The sequence below is a fragment of the Carassius carassius genome, chromosome 28, assembly GCF_963082965.1.
Source record: "Carassius carassius chromosome 28, fCarCar2.1, whole genome shotgun sequence".
NCBI lineage: Eukaryota > Metazoa > Chordata > Actinopteri > Cypriniformes > Cyprinidae > Carassius > Carassius carassius.
The window spans coordinates 26,084,279-26,102,471 of record NC_081782.1 but is presented as its reverse complement, the minus strand read 5'-3'; the positions used below and the strand labels follow the sequence as shown (position 1 = coordinate 26,102,471).

The following is an 18,193-nucleotide window of genomic DNA, read 5'->3' as shown; positions in this document are numbered from 1 at the left end:
AGTGGCCACTCAACTGAGACTGCTCTGCTCTCGGTTACTGAAGCCCTGCGACTAGCAAGAGCAGCTTCAAAATCCTCGGTACTCATCTTACTGGACCTTTCTGCTGCTTTTGACACTGTTAATCACCAGATTCTCCTTTCCAACCTCAGAAAGATGGGCATCTCTGGAACAGCACTCCTGTGGGTTAAGTCCTACCTCTCTGACAGATCCTTCAGTGTGTCTTGGAGGGGTGATGTTTCTAAGTCACAACACCTTGCTACTGGGGTTCCTCAAGGCTCAGTACTTGGACCACTTCTCTTCTCAATCTACATGACATCATTAGGATCTGTCATTCAGAAGCATGGCTTTTCTTATCACTGCTACGCTGATGACACCCAACTCTACCTCTCATTCCAACCAGATGACCCGACGGTAGCTGCTCGCATTTCAGCCTGTCTGAGTGACATCTCTAGCTGGATGAATGACCATCACCTTCAGCTTAACCTTACGAAGACAGAACTCCTGGTGATTCCAGCTAACCCATTGCTTCATCACAACTTCTCTATACAGCTGGGCTCATCAACCATTACTCCTTCGAGGACAGCTAGAAACCTAGGAGTTGTGATGGATCATCAGTTAAGCTTCACAGACCACATTGCTACAACTACCCGGTCCTGCAGGTCTGCCTTATACAACATTAGGAAGATTAGACCCTTCCTGTCAGAGCAAGCAACCCAACTTCTTGTCCAAGCTCTTGTTCTCTCCAGACTGGACTATTGTAATGCTCTCCTGGCGGGCCTTCCTGCATGTACTGTCAAGCCTCTGCAATTGATCCAGAATGCAGCAGCGAGGGTTGTCTTCAATGAGCCAAAGAAAGCTCACGTTATTCCGCTCCTCATCAGGTTACACTGGCTACCAGTAGCTGCTCGCATCAAATTCAAGGTACTGATGCTAGCCTACAAGACGACCACTGGCACGGCACCAACTTACCTAAACTCATTGGTTAAATCTTATGTGCCCTCCAGAAGTTTGCGCTCTGCAAGTGATCGACGCCTTGTGGTACCATCCCAAAGAAGTTCAAAATCACTCTCAAGGACCTTTTCCTGGACTGTCCCCAGCTGGTGGAATGACCTCCCAATCTCAATTCGTACAGCTGAGTCTTTACTCATTTTCAAGAAACAGCTAAAGACTCATCTTTTTCGCCTGCACTTAACCAACTAACACTAGCACTTTTCCTTTTCTTGTCTTTTAATTAAAAAAAAAAAAAAAAAAAAAAAAAACCTACCTATGCGTTCTATACTAGACTAACTGAGACTTGTCATGGCACTTGTATACTGTTGTTGTTCTCTTGTTGACCTGACTGCTTCTGTTGTTCTCATTTGTAAGTCGCTTTGGATAAAAGCGTCTGCTAAATGATTAAATGTAAATGTAATGTAATGTAAATGGTTTGAACTAATTGTCATGGAGTGACCTGAATGCATGAGTTCAGGTTTCTTTAATGTATACATAAATTAAGTGGAAAAAAAAGATAGCAATCCAGTATTTTTGGCATAATATGATATGTTTTTAAAAGTTAGTTCTACATAAAGAAAAAAATTATTTAGTTTAGACACACAGACATCAAGAATCAGCGTGAGCATCACAACAACGGTGACCATCAAAAAAGCATGTTGTAGCCAATAAAAACACATCCATGGCTCCCATCATGCATTGCGTCATGAATAAATTATGAGCTGAACTGTCTTTTTAACTTTTTATTCTAACTAGATTTTATTTTTGCTGTTTTTATGTGAATTTTTAGTATCTAGTTTTGTGATGTTCAGAGTAGATCTGTTTATCTGGATATGCTGTTTGTCACCGTTGTTGAGATTCATACGCTGATTCTTGTTATCTGTGTGTGCCTAAAATAAAGACACTTTAATTAAATAAATAAATAAAGTCAGAATCACTTGCAAAAGATGGCTACAAAATGTATAGAAAATGCAGACGCTTTCATTGTGGAATCAAAGCTGTTACAATCAATAATGGAAGTTTTATTTAGAGAAAACACTGTAAATTAGTTCAGTAACTCAGGTCAAACAACAATTACATTAAAACATAATCATCACCACCCGATGACTTTTGCTCTTGGCTTGTCAAACAACTTTTAAAAGTAAAAAGCCACAAGCCAAGATCACAACTAAAGCAAACACTGACCACTATAATGGTGACACACAAATTGTGATTTTCTCGTTTGCTGAGTCTGCTTGTTAACATCAGGTGTCTTCAATAATGGTCAATCATAACTCAATTAACTTCTTAATTATCTCATTAACTTCAACTCTGATTCAGAGTTACTTTTAACACTGGTTTCAGTGTTTATATGAGTCCAAACTCAAGAGTGTTAAATTAACACTGGGGATTTTGCTGTGTAGAATGATCTCCCAATCTCAATTCGTACAGCTGATTCTTTACTCATTTTCAAGAAACATCTAAAGACTCATCTTTTTCGACAGCACTTAATCAACTAATACTAGCACTTTTCCTTTTCTTGAAAAAAAAAAACCTGGCTATGCGTTCTATACTAGACTAACTGAGACTTGTCATGGCACTTGTATATTGTTGTTGTTCTATTGTTGACCTGACTGCTTCTATTGTTCTCATTTGTAATCGCTTTGGATAAAAGCGTCTGCTAAATTATTAAATGTAAATGTAAATGTAAAGATGAAAGGACAAGTAAAACATCAATAGCATTATACTATAACATTTTAACATCCATTATAAAATTTAAAGTAAGAGTTAATTTAAAAACGTGGGATAGTCTTAGGCTACAATAAAAATGTAAAAGAAAGAGGTTTACACAAAGTCTTACTGCTATTGTCATTAAACAGTCATTACTAGGTATATATATATATACATATATATATAAACAAACCAGAATAAAATTATTAAATGTGCACACACACGGATTAAAAAAATATATATTTTCATTTTGGTTTGCTCTTAGCAAAAATAAATAAAATCCTTCAAGTTCCATATGCGGAATGAAATGAGAATGGTTCAGCATTACGACCGCACTTACAGCAATAATTCTTATTAACTGCTATTGTTCTTGATTTTTCAAACTGTCTCCAATTATGCCTTAACTGTGTGAGCAAAAATTGAGTATGGTATATTTCAGCTGTTTTATGCGCTGGTGCCTCACGCTCACATATTCATTGTAAACAGCGCAGTTCAGCAAGAGCAGCGGTCTACTGTGGCATATTTTTGCTCATTATAATATTTTTCCATCGATACTGAAACACACGTGAACCACAAAGCCTATTTTACCTAATAAATAATAGTTTAGCTGCAAATACGCAACATCACGAATATGGAAACAGTTGGATGTGTCCAGAATGACAGGTAAGCTAAGTGGATATACTGTATATCAATTTATTTTATTTACTTATTTATTTCGTGTTTATCCCATTTTTTCATTGCATATGAAAATTTAAGAATAAAAAAATCCTCCTACCCCCTAAAAATTCTCTTCACATTCACTTGTGCGCTCTTGCGCAATACCTTCCTCTCGCCTTGCTCAGTTGTGGACGACGTAAAAGTTTTTGATATAAAGGTTGCTGTCCCATTTTATACATGAATTGTTAATTTAAAAAAAAATCAAATTATATTGTTAGTTTCATGGTAACACAAACATACAGAGAAGCATATGAAATGCGACAATTTAGATTTTATAATAACTTAAACAAAAATATGGTTTGTCAATGCATACCTGCATAGAGAATGTATTTTTATATAGACAGGTCGTCACAACAGCTTCAGCTCACATCAGTAACACTGTCAACAAAAATAACATTCCAAAGTGCACCAATTCACATAAATGAAACATGTTAAGTATATATGATCTTACATCTGTAACCAACAACAAAAAAAAAAAAAAGAAAGAAAGAAAAAAAACAACTTAAACCGTGTATTTCTGTGTGTGAATTATTTTCAACCAATGCTAGCCATTAATCTGTAGCATGGAACACAGCATACCTCTTCCATTCAGGAGAGAGCAGGAAAAGACCGCTAAAAGAACAATCAGCTGGTATGGCTGTCTGGACTGAACCATTTCATTGACAAAGGAGGGGGGGGGGGTCAACCCATTACCTCCTTACATACCCTTTTATTAAATTTATTTTTACAAACACTGGTTTCAACAATTAAAGAATCACCCTGAATGAATAACAAGAAAATCTAGTGAAATGAACCTATTTTAACCTTGTTACACTGAGATGAGATTGTGATGAGATGAGTTGAAATCCTGGAAGTTGTTTGAGAGCGACGCAATGATATAAATCTTATAATCCAGAAAGAAGATGAGGTAAAGTTAGTGTATGCCGTTTGTTGCCATGCTACAACGTGGCAACACACAGAACCCTACTTCTCTTTTCTCAGAGATGTGTAGTGGATCATACAAACCATATTCATTTAATGAACATAATGTGATAGCGCTGGTCCAATAATGATAATGACTGATAGTGAAAAGTCCTTTTATACCAAAGAAAGCAAAATATATAACATCAGACATTATTCATTTAAAATACCTCAAGAATTAGCACAGTTAAACAATACTCAAAACTCTATGAGTTCTCAAAACCGGACTTCCAACAGCTAGGAGGTAGCATAAAATTTACCCATTGGGTTTCCCTCTGCCAAACTGAACTGACTCGTTAATGGGTTTTTTGGCTTATATCTGGTAGCCACCATGTACTAGTGCCCTCAAGCGCCTCCTAGTGGTATTACATTTGACCCAGATACCTATTTTTAAGCAATTGCCAGATGAAATACAATAATAAAACAGAGGTAAGGTTTTATACTGTTACACCTTCACACGTCAAACTCCAGGATTTTCCAATTATGTGTACATGCGCCAGTGCACTGATACAGTGATATAAAGACAGTGATATAAAGGGTCATTATACGAAAACGTGCCATTTTGTGTCCCTCAGGAAAAAAAAGTTCTGTAAATCTTAATAAAACATAAAAAAATAAAATATTTTATAATTTAGTTTCCATAATGTCTCATAATATAAGAATAAATTATTTTCTGTTTCTTTTGTTTTAAAGGATTTTAATCACATTTTTGTGCAAAGCATCTTGAAGAAATGTTGAAAATGGCCTGTGTTACGCCCCGTCTAGGGGTAAAGGCATAACAAAAGAGAAGGGAGGAAACGGGGATTCTTTCGACGGTTTTTAATTGAACCAAACAAAAATACAACCAACAAAATAAGTAAATGGGGGATTTTCTTCAGGAGTTGACCAGGCCAAAATAATAAACAAAACTTCTGTAGTTTAAGACCTCTTTCTTAAACCCTAAACAAAATAAAACAAAATAAAAGTACAATATTTTAACCTAACTCCCTAACCAAAAACAGAGATCAAAAGGTTACAATAAACAAAATGGCGTCAAACTCCTTACTTTCTCCCAACCCTCTATATTTACAATAATATACAACTATTTACAAGATCAGGCAAACAGAGTTACAAGGAGAATCCAAACCCACGTCATAACAAGCAATAGGCTCAAAATACCAAACAGTTCCTACTTACAAAAATAGTATCAAAAGTTCAACAGAGACCAAACAACCAAACAGCCAAAACCAACAATTCTCTCTCTCTGCTCTGCACTGGAGAAAGGAAATGACATCAGGGCTTTTAAGGTGTGCCTAAATTGAATGCACCAATCCAGATGGGTCAATCATTAACCTGCAGGAGCCAATCAGCATCCTACCTGGACACGAACACTTTCAAATTTAGAAAAGGAGACATATGACAAAATGCAAAACAATGGGTTGTAACACCTGTCCCTCAGTATGATTTTTCTACTTCTACTTGCTATCGAGGCCAAAAAAGTCAAACTATCATAAAAAACATGTACTTGTATAAAGTCTTAAGTGTCAGTTCATTAGTCATAGATTTTTCAAGAATTTTATTCTTAACGTGTCAAATAAAATAAAAAAAACACACAATTTAGTCGGGTCCCTAGGTTCTCATCAACCCTGTTACTTTTTATGAAAACACCTCTTTAAAGATAATGGACTGTTCCAAAAGTTGCATCAGTTCCAGGAAGTGACATCATCTGACTTTCATGAAGTTGATGGTAGAAGACAAGTAAGTGTTCTCTTCTTTTAATTAATTTTCTTTGAGTTTATGTAATGTCTGAAAGACAGGGACAAACTCATTGTGTCAGCCCTGTTACCAGAAAAGTTAAAAAGTTATTTGTACATATTTAAAAATGTACATATATGATAACATTTAAGCCTCTCATTATAGCACGTAATGTGGTGTCATTACCTATACCTAATGGCTAGTAATGGCCGCCAATAACCTTTTTCATCAACCCTGTTCCCGTCAACCCTGTAACCATTCCAGGGTAAGAGGGTTGACGCAAGTACGCTTTTGTGTGTCTTACCCATGTTGTATACTCAAGAAGGGTTAAATCAAGGGCAACTGGACTTGGAACGTCCATATTTGAAGATAGGGGTTTCTTCATTTCTAAATTACTGATGGGGAGTGCCAGGTATTTAACCTCTGTGGGGCTGTCACCCCTTAGCCAACCCTTCTTGAATAACTATAAACTGGATGACTGAGAATTTTAACAGACGTACTTTTCTTACAAATAAGAGTTTTCATTACAGTTTTCATCCCTAAGAATCACGTTTTTTATTTATTCTACTGATAGGTAGGCTAAAATGTGTTGAGGTTACTGATCTATACTGATACACAGAAGTGCATTGGGTTTTATAAATGTGCTTTATAAACCAAAATCATTATTATTTTTATTATGAGAAGTCAATAAATTAACAAGCTTTTCGGTTTGCATTTTGGATACTCTCCATACATGCACTCCATCCAAACAGTTTGAAAAAGTTTTCTTGTCAAAAAATAAATCAAATTTGTATGGTTGTATGGTTATTTGAGGGCATGTGAACTACTTACATTTACAGTATGCTACACAATCATAAATAATCAGGGCTGGGGAGTAACGAAATACATGTAACGGCTTTACGTATTTAAAATACAAAATATGAGTAACTTTATTTCGTTATTATTACATTTAAAATAAGGGGTAATCAGATTACAGTTACATCTGAAAACTATTTTAGTTTACCAGTGATTACTTTTGTTTTTGATGTCATTTATTAATTTAATATTTAAGTTTGGGGATTTCAACCAATACCGCGACTGATTTTTTTCTGTTGAAACAAAAAACTGTGTGCAGCAGCTGTTCATTTAGCAACTCCTAGTGAGCGTGCATACAAGTACATAACGACACAAACATTCTCCTAGAAATCACACTCTGCATTGTCAACAGATCCATACGAAGCATGCATGAAATAAAGGTTTATGAAGTAAAACAATAGCTTTATGTGCTTTACAGATGAACTTGAATTCTTAATTCATTCGAAATGTTCAGTATCATCTTTGGCTCAGCAATGCAAGTTCACGATCCAAGTCGTGAACAGATGATTCTTATGAGTGAATCTTTTCAAATAATAATTTCCTTTATTTAGTTATTTAACGAAACCAGTGTGGAAACCAATGCTTCACTAACTGGATAGATCTGGGTCAGGGTATATTCTGGCAAACCGTTTACCAATCACGTTTCGCAATTGGCAAAGCAAACTGTGGTACACGCCACTACCAACACACAATGGGTAACTCTGTGTTTTCTCAGCACTATATCATAGAAAATACGAGGTTTGAGAAGTAGAAGGCTGGACAATAGTTAAAACATTTTAGACATCTACAAAAGTTTTTATTGAGAATTAACAGAGGTTTAACTCTAATGTGTTTCACCATAACAGTGATTAGTGTTTTCATTAGTTGGGCTCTTAACTCTTATTATATATTCAGTGTGTTTGTTAAACACATTTGCAGCTTCAAAGAAAGCTAGATTGATATGATTGCAAGTGACGGCTGATATCTGTAGGTTGGTTTTATAATCATCATGAAGTACACTGGTTCATTGATGTTTTTTTTAACCCTCTGGAGTCTAAGGGTATTTTTGGGGCCTGGAGAAGTTTTGTCATGCCCTGACATTAGTGCTTTTTCAGTTTCTTATAAATATCTAAATGGGTAAAGTCTAATCTCACTGTAATCAGCACAAACTGGGCTGTAATAATATGTGAAATGCATGTATGTACATGATTGTGTTTTTGAGAAAAAAAAATATTATGCGTGGTTAGTGAAAAAGTAAAAATGTTAAAACACTTGAATAAGGCAAAAAACACGTAAAGAACAATGGTTCCCGGGATTTTTGAGAACTGGAGCTTGTAGCCTAGAATTTTTCTTTCTAAATTATGTGAAAATCATCTTGTTTACTCACTCATAGAAAACAATATATTGATTTAAATTTTCTAAGACACTTTTTGTTGGTAAAAGTCCTATGCGAGTAGGCGTCAGCTATCTTGAATATCATTGTGATTTACACCTGAGAGGACAAAGGGCCGCATAATGAGCTGCATAATGAGCCATTCAGTCATCTGTGCCACTGAGAGGAAGGAGTTACAAGAAAGAATGTGAGGAAAAAATAAAATGATATAATTTTATGTTTGTAGTTTATTAAGAATATATATTTAATTATCCCACAACATAATTTAATATCCACTTGGGGGAGCAGTTAAACAGTTTATTAGAAACAATCAAAGCTGACTTTCAAACAAATTGTTTGGCATCCTTACTCCAGTCACACAATCCTTCAGAAATCCTTTTAACAATCTTATTTTCTACAAAAAAAAAAAAAAACATTTATTGTTATTATTATTATCATTATTATTAATGTTGAAAAGAGCTGAGAATATTTTTCTGGGTTTTTAGGGGGAATAAATTGAAAGAAAAGCATTGTTTTTACATTTGTTACAGATATCTATTTGTTACATTTATATTATTTACATCAAGCTTTTGAATGGTATAGTATTGTATATTGTTATTGAAACTTCATAATGTTTCACTTGATTATACATTTAGTCAGGAATTATAGTTTGGAAAAAGTATTTGGAAAAAGTCTAACTAGTAAAATGTTTACACTTTATATGAAAACTAGTACAAGTATATAAATAAATAAAAAGAGACTTACTCATGTTTATGATCTGTGCTGAATAAAGCCCATTCTTTTTTTTCTGAGGAAATCCATTTCTCAAATCCTCAACCACATCACATCTTTTTGGGGTGAATTATGTCTTATTCCTCTCATCGCGAAGCAAACAGTAAAAGAAAAACTTGAAGAACAGTCTGCCTGCTTTTTCTTCTGTGTGGGCATATTCAAGCCGCGCGCATCAGTTTGAATCTGAATAGCGCGTTCAGCGCGGGGGCGTGGTCACATTAGATATAATGAAGGGAGACTTGAAAAACAGACATCGCGTTGTTTTCATATGGATTACTTTATCAAAGAATATCTGTTTTCGGCACTTGTTTAGTTTAAAAATAGACATGTCAAGCTTTCTATAGATATCTCTCTCATGTATTTTCGTTGAGTATTCATGGATATCATGCTGCAGAAACCCATGGTTTGTGATGTGAAGATATTAATGAAACAATTGTTAGATTTAAAAAAATTAGCATGAGTTTCATGAGGATTATAAATTCATCAACAGATAACCTCCATCACCTGACCTCAATTCTTTTTAGCTTTCTTTGATGCCGCAAATGTGTTTAACAAACACACCGTCACAACAGCCAAAAAAGACAAAAGATAGAATAAGAGTTAAGAGCCCAACTAATGGAAACACTAATCACTGTTATGGTGGCACACATTAGAGTTAAACCTCTGTTAATTCTCAATAAAAAAACTTGTGTAGATGTCTAACAGAAATAAAGTCAGTCTGGTTAGTAATAAGTGAAGCTGGTAATGCAGTTTGTGGAGTTGTTTAATCCTCCTCTGGTGACATCTCCAGAGATTTAATGTCTTCTTTTATCTATAATTGATTTCATCTAAGGTTGTGGCTGAAGTCAGTTGTAGTTCTTGTGCTTCTGCTTATCTCTTTTTCTGTTCTTTTTTTTTCCTTCAGTGATTCTGCTTGTTAACAGGTTTATTAAAGCTGATATTACTTCATATTTAATATATACACAGATTTTGTGGCTCAGATAAGGTCCAGTTCTGGTTAATTTATTACTCTTGGCTGACATGTGGCATTGCTATGGCCTGCTTGTGGCTCAAATCTGGCAAACAGGAGCGGTCCACCCAAGTGCCATCATTCCACGCTGCATGTGGGCCAGATCATCTTTCCACGGGTGCCAGATGTGGGCTGGATCTGGGCCGACACAATGTTGCTATGTGGGAACACACATTTTAATTGATTATATGAAAAAAATAAAAAAATAAGATAGCCTGAGATGGCACGGCACATTTTCCTGAGAGGTAAGGATCTACTTCATCCAAAAAGGGGCTTAAAGATTTTCAAAACAGTACTTTGAAAATCAAACATTAAAAGTGGGAAATGGCACGTTTTCGTATAATGACCCCTCAGATGTCAGAATAAGCTTTACTTTACATGTTCAACCAAAACAAGTTTTGTGTTATGGTTTAAAATTATGCATTTTCTAAGTGTATAAAAAACTTATTTTGTACCTTTTTTTTTTTTTGCAACAATAGGTTGCAGTTTAATCAGAAGGTTTTGAGTTAAAAGAGTTTTGCCCACCATGCCGTACAGCCCGTTTTAAGGATTCTAGAAGTTTGTGCTCTTTATGCAAATCAAACACAGCAGAGAGGTCTCCAGAGACATGTTTTATACTATAAAAAAACAGCTTGTACTGCCGACTCTTCTTAACCACAGCACAAGTAGAGCTAATTAAATGCACATTCGCACATTATTTGAAGAGAAAGTGATGGTTATTTGAGATCATATCACAGAAGGTATTTCTGGTAATGCAACTGCATGTATTGTACTTTATATTCACATGATGTATTATTTATTTTTTTTTTTTTATTGTGGTTATCTAAAGCTGATAACCATTAAAACTGTTTATTTGTAGGATACATAAAGATCATATTACCTTTTTCTGTTCTCATCCTCAGGTCAACTAATTAAATCTTTGCTTAATGGAAAATGGAACATACTTTTACTTGATGTTGTTTGAAAATATGGGGTACATAAGATATGTTTTCTTTGGTTTGGGATTTATTCTATATTGTGCTATTGTATTCTTTAATGCCCTTATTATTCTTGCAATTTTTTTCGAAAGGACATTGCACCAGCCCATGTACATTCTGATTTCATGTTTATCCGTCAACTCTGTGTTTGGAACAGCTGCTTTTTTCCCAAGGTTACTGACAGACTTGCTGTCTGATACAAACTCAGTCTCCCGTGCCGCATGTATTTTACAGGCTTTTGTCATTTATTCATATGCCTCAAATGAATACACAATATTAATGTTAATGGCATTTGACAGGTATATAGCAATCAGTAAACCATTACAATACAACAACATAATGACCCCCAGGATGTTATCTGTTTTGATATCTATAAGCTGGGTTTATCCAATGCTTTGTTATGGTATTGCTTGTATATTAAATGCCAGACTCACGATGTGTGGTAACAAACTGTGGAAAGTGTACTGTCACAACTGGGAAATTGTCAAGCTTTCTTGTGCAAACACTATTGTTAATAATGTTTTTGGCTTGTTCATATTGACCACAACTCTTATCATGCCTTTAAGTTTTATATTATACTCTTATGTTAAAATTCTTATCATTTGTAGAAAAAGCTCACTAGATTTCAGGAGAAAAGCATATCAAACTTGTATTCCACACATAGTGATCCTCTTAAATTTCTCAGTAGCTATATTTTGCGAGGTCACTTTGAGTCGGGTTCCAACTTTGGAACTCCCTATAGGGCTGTCTATCATTATTTCATTAGAGTTTCTCATTGTACCACCCATACTGAACCCGCTTGTTTATGGTTTGAAATTTCCAGAAATTCGCAAAAAAATTATATGGATTATAAAATCTTGCAAATAGCTGTAACAGATGCTGAACAGAATGTTAACAAAGTTCAATGATTGTATGATTTTATTTGAGAAATTATGCAATCATGATGTACATCAAATTTTATGAACCTGTGAATTTGAGACTTTGCATTTTACTGTAAATATTTGCCACAACTATATATTTATATTATATATTATTCATTGATTAGCCTGTTGCTGGAGTGCTGAAGTGCTGTCAAACGATTAATGGCAATTAATCACATAAAAAAAACTAATAAAAGTTTTTGTTTACATACTAAATGTGTGTACTGTGTATATTTTCTATATATATATATATATATATATATATATATACAGTACAGACCAAAAATTTGGAAACATTACTATTTTTAATGTTTTTGAAAGAAGTATATTCTGCTCATCAAGCCTGCATTTATTTGATCAAAAATACAGAAAAAACAGTAATATTGTGAAATATTATTACAAATTAAAATAATAGTTTTCTATTTCAATATAATTTAAAAAAAAAAATATTCCTGTGATGCAAAGCTGAATTTTTAGCATCATTACTCCAGCCTTCAGTGTCATATGTAACATCCAGTCTATCACATGATCATTTAGAAATCATTCTAATATTCTGATTTATTATGAGTGTTGGAAACAGTTCTGCTAATAATATATTTTCTTTACTATCACGTTTTATCAATTTAACACATCCTTGCTGAATAAAAGTATTGATTTTATTTAAAAAAAAAAAAAGAAAAAAAAATTACTGACCCCAAATTACTGACCAGTAGTGTGTATTGTTATTACAAAATATTTATATTTTAAAAACATAGCTTCTTTTTTTTTTTTACTTTTTATTCATCAAAGTATCCTAAAAAAGTATCACATGTTCTGAAAAAATATTAAGCAGCAGAACTGTTTCCAACTTTGATAATGAATCATCATATTAGAATGATTTCTAAAGGATCATGTGATAATGATCCTAAAAATCCATCTTTGCATCACAGAAATAAATGATAATTTAAAGTATAATAAATTTAAAAACAATTATTTTAAATTGTAATAATATATCACAATATTAAATTTTTTCTGTATTTTTGATCAAATAAATTCAGGCTTGATGAGCAGAAGAAACTTCTTTCAAAAACATTAAAAATAGTAATGTTTCCAAACTTTTGGTCTGTACTGTATACACAGCAAAATCCCCAGTGTTAATTTAACACTCTGAGTGTGGACTCATATAAACACTGAAGCAGTGTTAAAAGTAACACTGAAGCAGAGTTGAAGTTAATGAGATAATTAAGAAGTTAATGGAGTTATGATTGACCATTATTGAAGACACCTGATGTTAACAAGCAGACTCACCAAACAAGAAAATCACAATTTGTGTGCCACCATTATAGTGGTAGATCTGTTGCTGTGTATATATATATATATATATATATATATATATATATATATATATATAATTACAAGCACAGGCATGTATATATTTAAGAATATATTGTTATATATTTTATTTATTTTTATATATAATAGAAAATATAATAGCCAGTCAGAACATCGTTAGGATGGCCGCATAGTGAGAGAGCTCCCGGTTGAACCAGCGAAATTAGAGAATTCCCCCCATACAAGCCAAATAAATAATTTAATAAAAAACGTAGTCAAGGGGGTAAGAGCTATAACACCACTTAGAGCAATAAAAATCGTCCGAAGACAGAGGGTGAGATTGACGTTTCGCAAAAATATTAGCAGCTAACAAGTTTAGGCTAGCAACAACGGGGAGAAATGGCTGACTTGGAGCTGATTCTGCGATAACTAAGAGAATTTCGCAAAGAAAATAAAGAACAACTAAAGACAATAAAGGAAGAAATGGGGAAGGTGAATGCCCGACTGGACGAGGCAGAAGGGCGAATAGAGAAAGCAGAAGAAAGGATCCAAAACATGGAGGAAGTCGTCACGGCTATGCTAAAGCTGCACACTAAGATCAAGGAAAAGCTGCTGGATCTGGAAAGTCGTTCCAGACGCGATAACATGTCACCTTTATTTATATAGCGCTTTAAACAAAATACATTGCGTCAAAGCAACTGAACAACATTCATTAGGAAAACAGTGTCAATAATGCAAAAATGATAGTTAAAGGCAGTTCATCATTGGATTCAGTTATGTCATCTCTGTTCAGTTAAATAGTGTCTGTGCATTTATTTGCAATCAAGTCAACGATATCGCTGTAGATGAAGTGTCCCCAACTAAGCAAGCCAGAGGCGACAGCGGCAAGGAACCGAAACTCCATCGGTGACAGAATGGAGAAAAAAACCTTGGGAGAAACCAGGCTCAGTTGGGGGGCCAGTTCTCCTCTGACCAGACGAAACCAGCAGTTCAATTCCAGGCTGCAGCAAAGTCAGATTGTGCAGAAGAATCATCTGTTTCCTGTGGTGTGGTCCTGGTGGTCCTCTGAGACAAGGTCTTTACAGGGGATCTGTATCTGGGGCTCTAGTTGTCCTGGTCTCCGCTGTCTTTCAGGGATGTAGAGGTCCTTTCTAGGTGCTGATCCAGCATCTGGTCTGGATACGTACTGGATCCGGGTGACTGCAGTGACCCTCTGATCTGGACACAGACTGGATCTGGTGGCCACGGTGACCTCGGAACAAGAGAGAAACAGACAAATATTAGCGTAGATGCCATTCTTCTAATGATGTAGCAAGTACATAGGTTGTTATGGGAAGTGTTTCCGGTTCCGGTTTACCTAATTAATGCAGCCTAAAAATCCTTTGGATAATAAAAGCATATTAGTATGTTATGTGTATGCCAGGTTAAAGAGATGGGTCTTTAATCTAGATTTAAACTGCAAGAGTGTGTCTGCCTCCCGAACAATGTTAGGTAGGTTATTCCAGAGTTTGGGCGCCAAATAGGAAAAGGATCTGCCGCCTGCAGTTGATTTTGATATTCTAGGTATTATCAAATTGCCTGAGTTTTGAGAACGTAGCGGACGTAGATGATTATAATGTAAAAGGAGCTCATTCAAATACTGAGGTGCTAAACCATTCAGGGCTTTATAAGTAATAAGCAATATTTTAAAATCTATGCGATGCTTGATAGGGAGCCAGTGCAGTGTTGACAGGACCGGGCTAATATGGTCATACTTCCTGGTTCTAGTAAGAACTCTTGCTGCTGCATTTTGGACTAGCTGTAGTTTGTTTACTAAGCGTGCAGAACAACCACCCAATAAAGCATTACAATAATCTAACCTTGAGGTCATAAATGCATGGATTAACATTTCTGCATTTGACATTGAGAGCATAGGCCGTAATTTAGATATATTTTTGAGATGGAAAAATGCAGTTTTACAAATGCTAGAAACGTGGCTTTCTAAGGAAAGATTGCGATCAAGTAGCACACCTAGGTTCCTAACTGATGACGAAGAATTGACAAAGCAACCATCAAGTCTTAGACAGTGTTCTAGGTTATTACAAGCAGAGTTTTTAGGTCCTATAATTAACACCTCTGTTTTTTCAGAATTTAGCAGTAAGAAATTACTCGTCATCCAGTTTTTTATATCGACTATGCAATCCATTAGTTTTTCAAATTGGTGTGTTTCACCGGGCTGCGAAGAAATATAGAGCTGAGTATCATCAGCATAACAGTGAAAGCTAACACCATGTTTCCTGATGATATCTCCCAAGGGTAACATATAAAGCGTGAAGAGTAGCGGCCCTAGTACTGAGCCTTGAGGTACTCCATACTGCACTTGTGATCGATAGGATACATCTTCATTCACTGCTACGAACTGATGGCGGTCATATAAGTACGATTTAAACCATGCTAATGCACTTCCACTGATGCCAACAAAGTATTCAAGTCTATGCAAAAGAATGTTGTGGTCAATTGTGTCAAACGCAGCACTAAGATCCAATAAAACTAATAGAGAGATACACCCACGATCAGATGATAAGAGCAGATCATTTGTAACTCTAAGAAGAGCAGTCTCAGTACTATGATACGGTCTAAATCCTGACTGGAAATCCTCACATATACCATTTTTCTCTAAGAAGGAATATAATTGTGTGGATACCACCTTTTCTAGTATCTTGGACAGAAAAGGGAGATTCGAGATTGGTCTATAATTAACTAGTTCTTTGGGGTCAAGTTGTGGTTTTTTGATGAGAGGCTTAATAACAGCCAGTTTGAAGGTTTTGGGGACATGTCCTAATGACAATGAGGAATTAATAATAGTCAGAAGAGGATCTATGACTTCTGGAAGCACCTCTTTCAGGAGCTTAGATGGTATAGGGTCTAACATACATGTTGTTGGTTTAGATGATTTAACAAGTTTATACAATTCTTCCTCTCCTATGGTAGAGAATGAGTGGAACTGTTCCTCAGGGGGTCTATAGTGCACTGTCTGATGTGATACTGTAGCTGACGGCTGAATGGTTGCAATTTTATCTCTAATAGTATCGATTTTAGAAGTAAAGTAGTTCATAAAGTCATTACTGCTGTGGTGTTGGGAAATGTCAACACTTGTTGATGCTTTATTTTTCGTTAATTTAGCCACTGTATTGAATAAATACCTGGGGTTATGTTTGTTTTCTTCTAAAAGAGAAGAAAAGTAATCGGATCTAGCAGTTTTTAATGCTTTTCTGTAGGATATGTTACTTTCCCGCCAAGCAATACGAAATACCTCTAGTTTTGTTTTCCTCCAGCTGCGCTCCATTTTTCGGGCTGCTCTCTTTAGGGTGCGAGTATGCTCATTATACCATGGTGTCAAACTGTTTTCCTTAACCTTCCTTAAGCGTAAAGGAGCAACTTTATTTAAAGTGCTAGAAAAGAGAGAGTCCATAGTTTCTGTTACATCATCAAGTTGTTCTGAGGTTTTGGATATGCTAAGGAATTTGGATACATCAGGAAGATAACTTAAAAAGCAGTCTTTTGTGTTAGAAGTGATGGTTCTTCCATACTTGTAACAAGAAGTAGAATTTACAATTTTGGCTATATGAATTTTGCAAAGAACTAAATAATGATCTGAGATATCATCACTTGGCTGAATAATTTCAACACCATCAGCATCAATTCCATGTGACAGTATTAAATCTAGAGTATGATTTCGACAATGAGTAGGTCCTGAAACGTGTTGTCTAACACCAATAGAGTTCAGAATGTCTATAAATGCTGATCCCAATGCATCGTTTTCATTATCAACATGGATATTAAAATCACCAACTATTAAAACTTTATCTGCAGCCAGAACTAACTCAGATGTAAAATCACCAAACTCTTTAATAAAGTCTGTATGGTGCCCTGGTGGCCTGTATACAGTAGCCAGTACAAACATAACAGGGGATTTATCATTAACATTTGTTTCTTTGGATAATGTTATATGAAGTACCATTACTTCAAACGAGTTATACTTGTAGCCTGCCCTCTGAGAAATCCTGAAAACGTTGTTATAAATTGAAGCAACACCTCCACCTTTGCCTTTTAGACGTGGCTCATGTTTATAACAGTAATCTTGGGGGGTGGACTCATTTAAAATAATGTAATCATCAGGTTTTAGCCAGGTTTCTGTCAAACAGAGTACATCTATATTATGATCAGTGATCATATTATTTACAAAAAGTGTTTTCGTAGAAAGGGATCTGATATTCAATAAGCCAAGCTTTATCATTTGTTTATCCATATTGCTTCTGTTTTTTATTTGTTGAAGCTCAATTAAATTGTTAATCTTAACTTGGTTTGGACGTTTTTTGTTTTTTCTAGTTCGGGGAACAGACACAGTCTCTATAGTGTGATATCTAGGTGAAAGAGTCTCTATGTGCTGAGAATTAACTGACCTCTGTGACGGGAGGCAGCTAGCAGACGGTCGGTTTAGCCAGTCTGTCTGCTTCCTGACCTGGGCCCCAGTTAGTCAAGTATAAACACTAAGACTATTTGCCATATTTCTAGAGAGAAGAGTGGCGCCACCCCAGGAGGGATGAAGACCATCTCTTTTAAACAGGTCAGGTCTGCCCCAAAAGCTCGTCCAATTGTCTATGAAACCTATGTTATTCTGTGGGCACCACTTAGACATCCAGCCATTGAGTGATGACAATCTGCTATGCATCTCATCACCACGGTAAGCAGGGAGGGGACCAGAGCATATTACAGTGTCTGACATCGTGCTTGCAAGTTCACACACCTCTTTAATGTTATTTTTAGTGATCTCCGACTGGCGAAGTCGAACATCATTAGCGCCGGCATGAATAACAATCTTACTGTA

The 18,193-nt window shown here is 35.4% G+C and overlaps 1 protein-coding gene across 1 annotated transcript; it reads left to right on the top strand.

Moving 5' to 3' along the window:
- Positions 1–11,044: 11,044 nt before the first annotated feature.
- On the top strand, positions 11,045–11,962 carry LOC132108501 (putative gustatory receptor clone PTE03). The gene has a single exon (XM_059515200.1). It carries the CDS (start codon positions 11,045–11,047, stop codon positions 11,960–11,962), a length of 918 nt encoding a protein of 305 aa, XP_059371183.1.
- The last annotated feature ends 6,231 nt before the right edge of the window (positions 11,963–18,193 follow it).

What these genes read in the sequence shown, in the direction of transcription:
- LOC132108501 (XM_059515200.1), top strand. Translation starts at nt 11,045, where the DNA reads ATGGAAAATGGAACATACTTTTACTTGATGTTGTTTGAAAATATGGGG.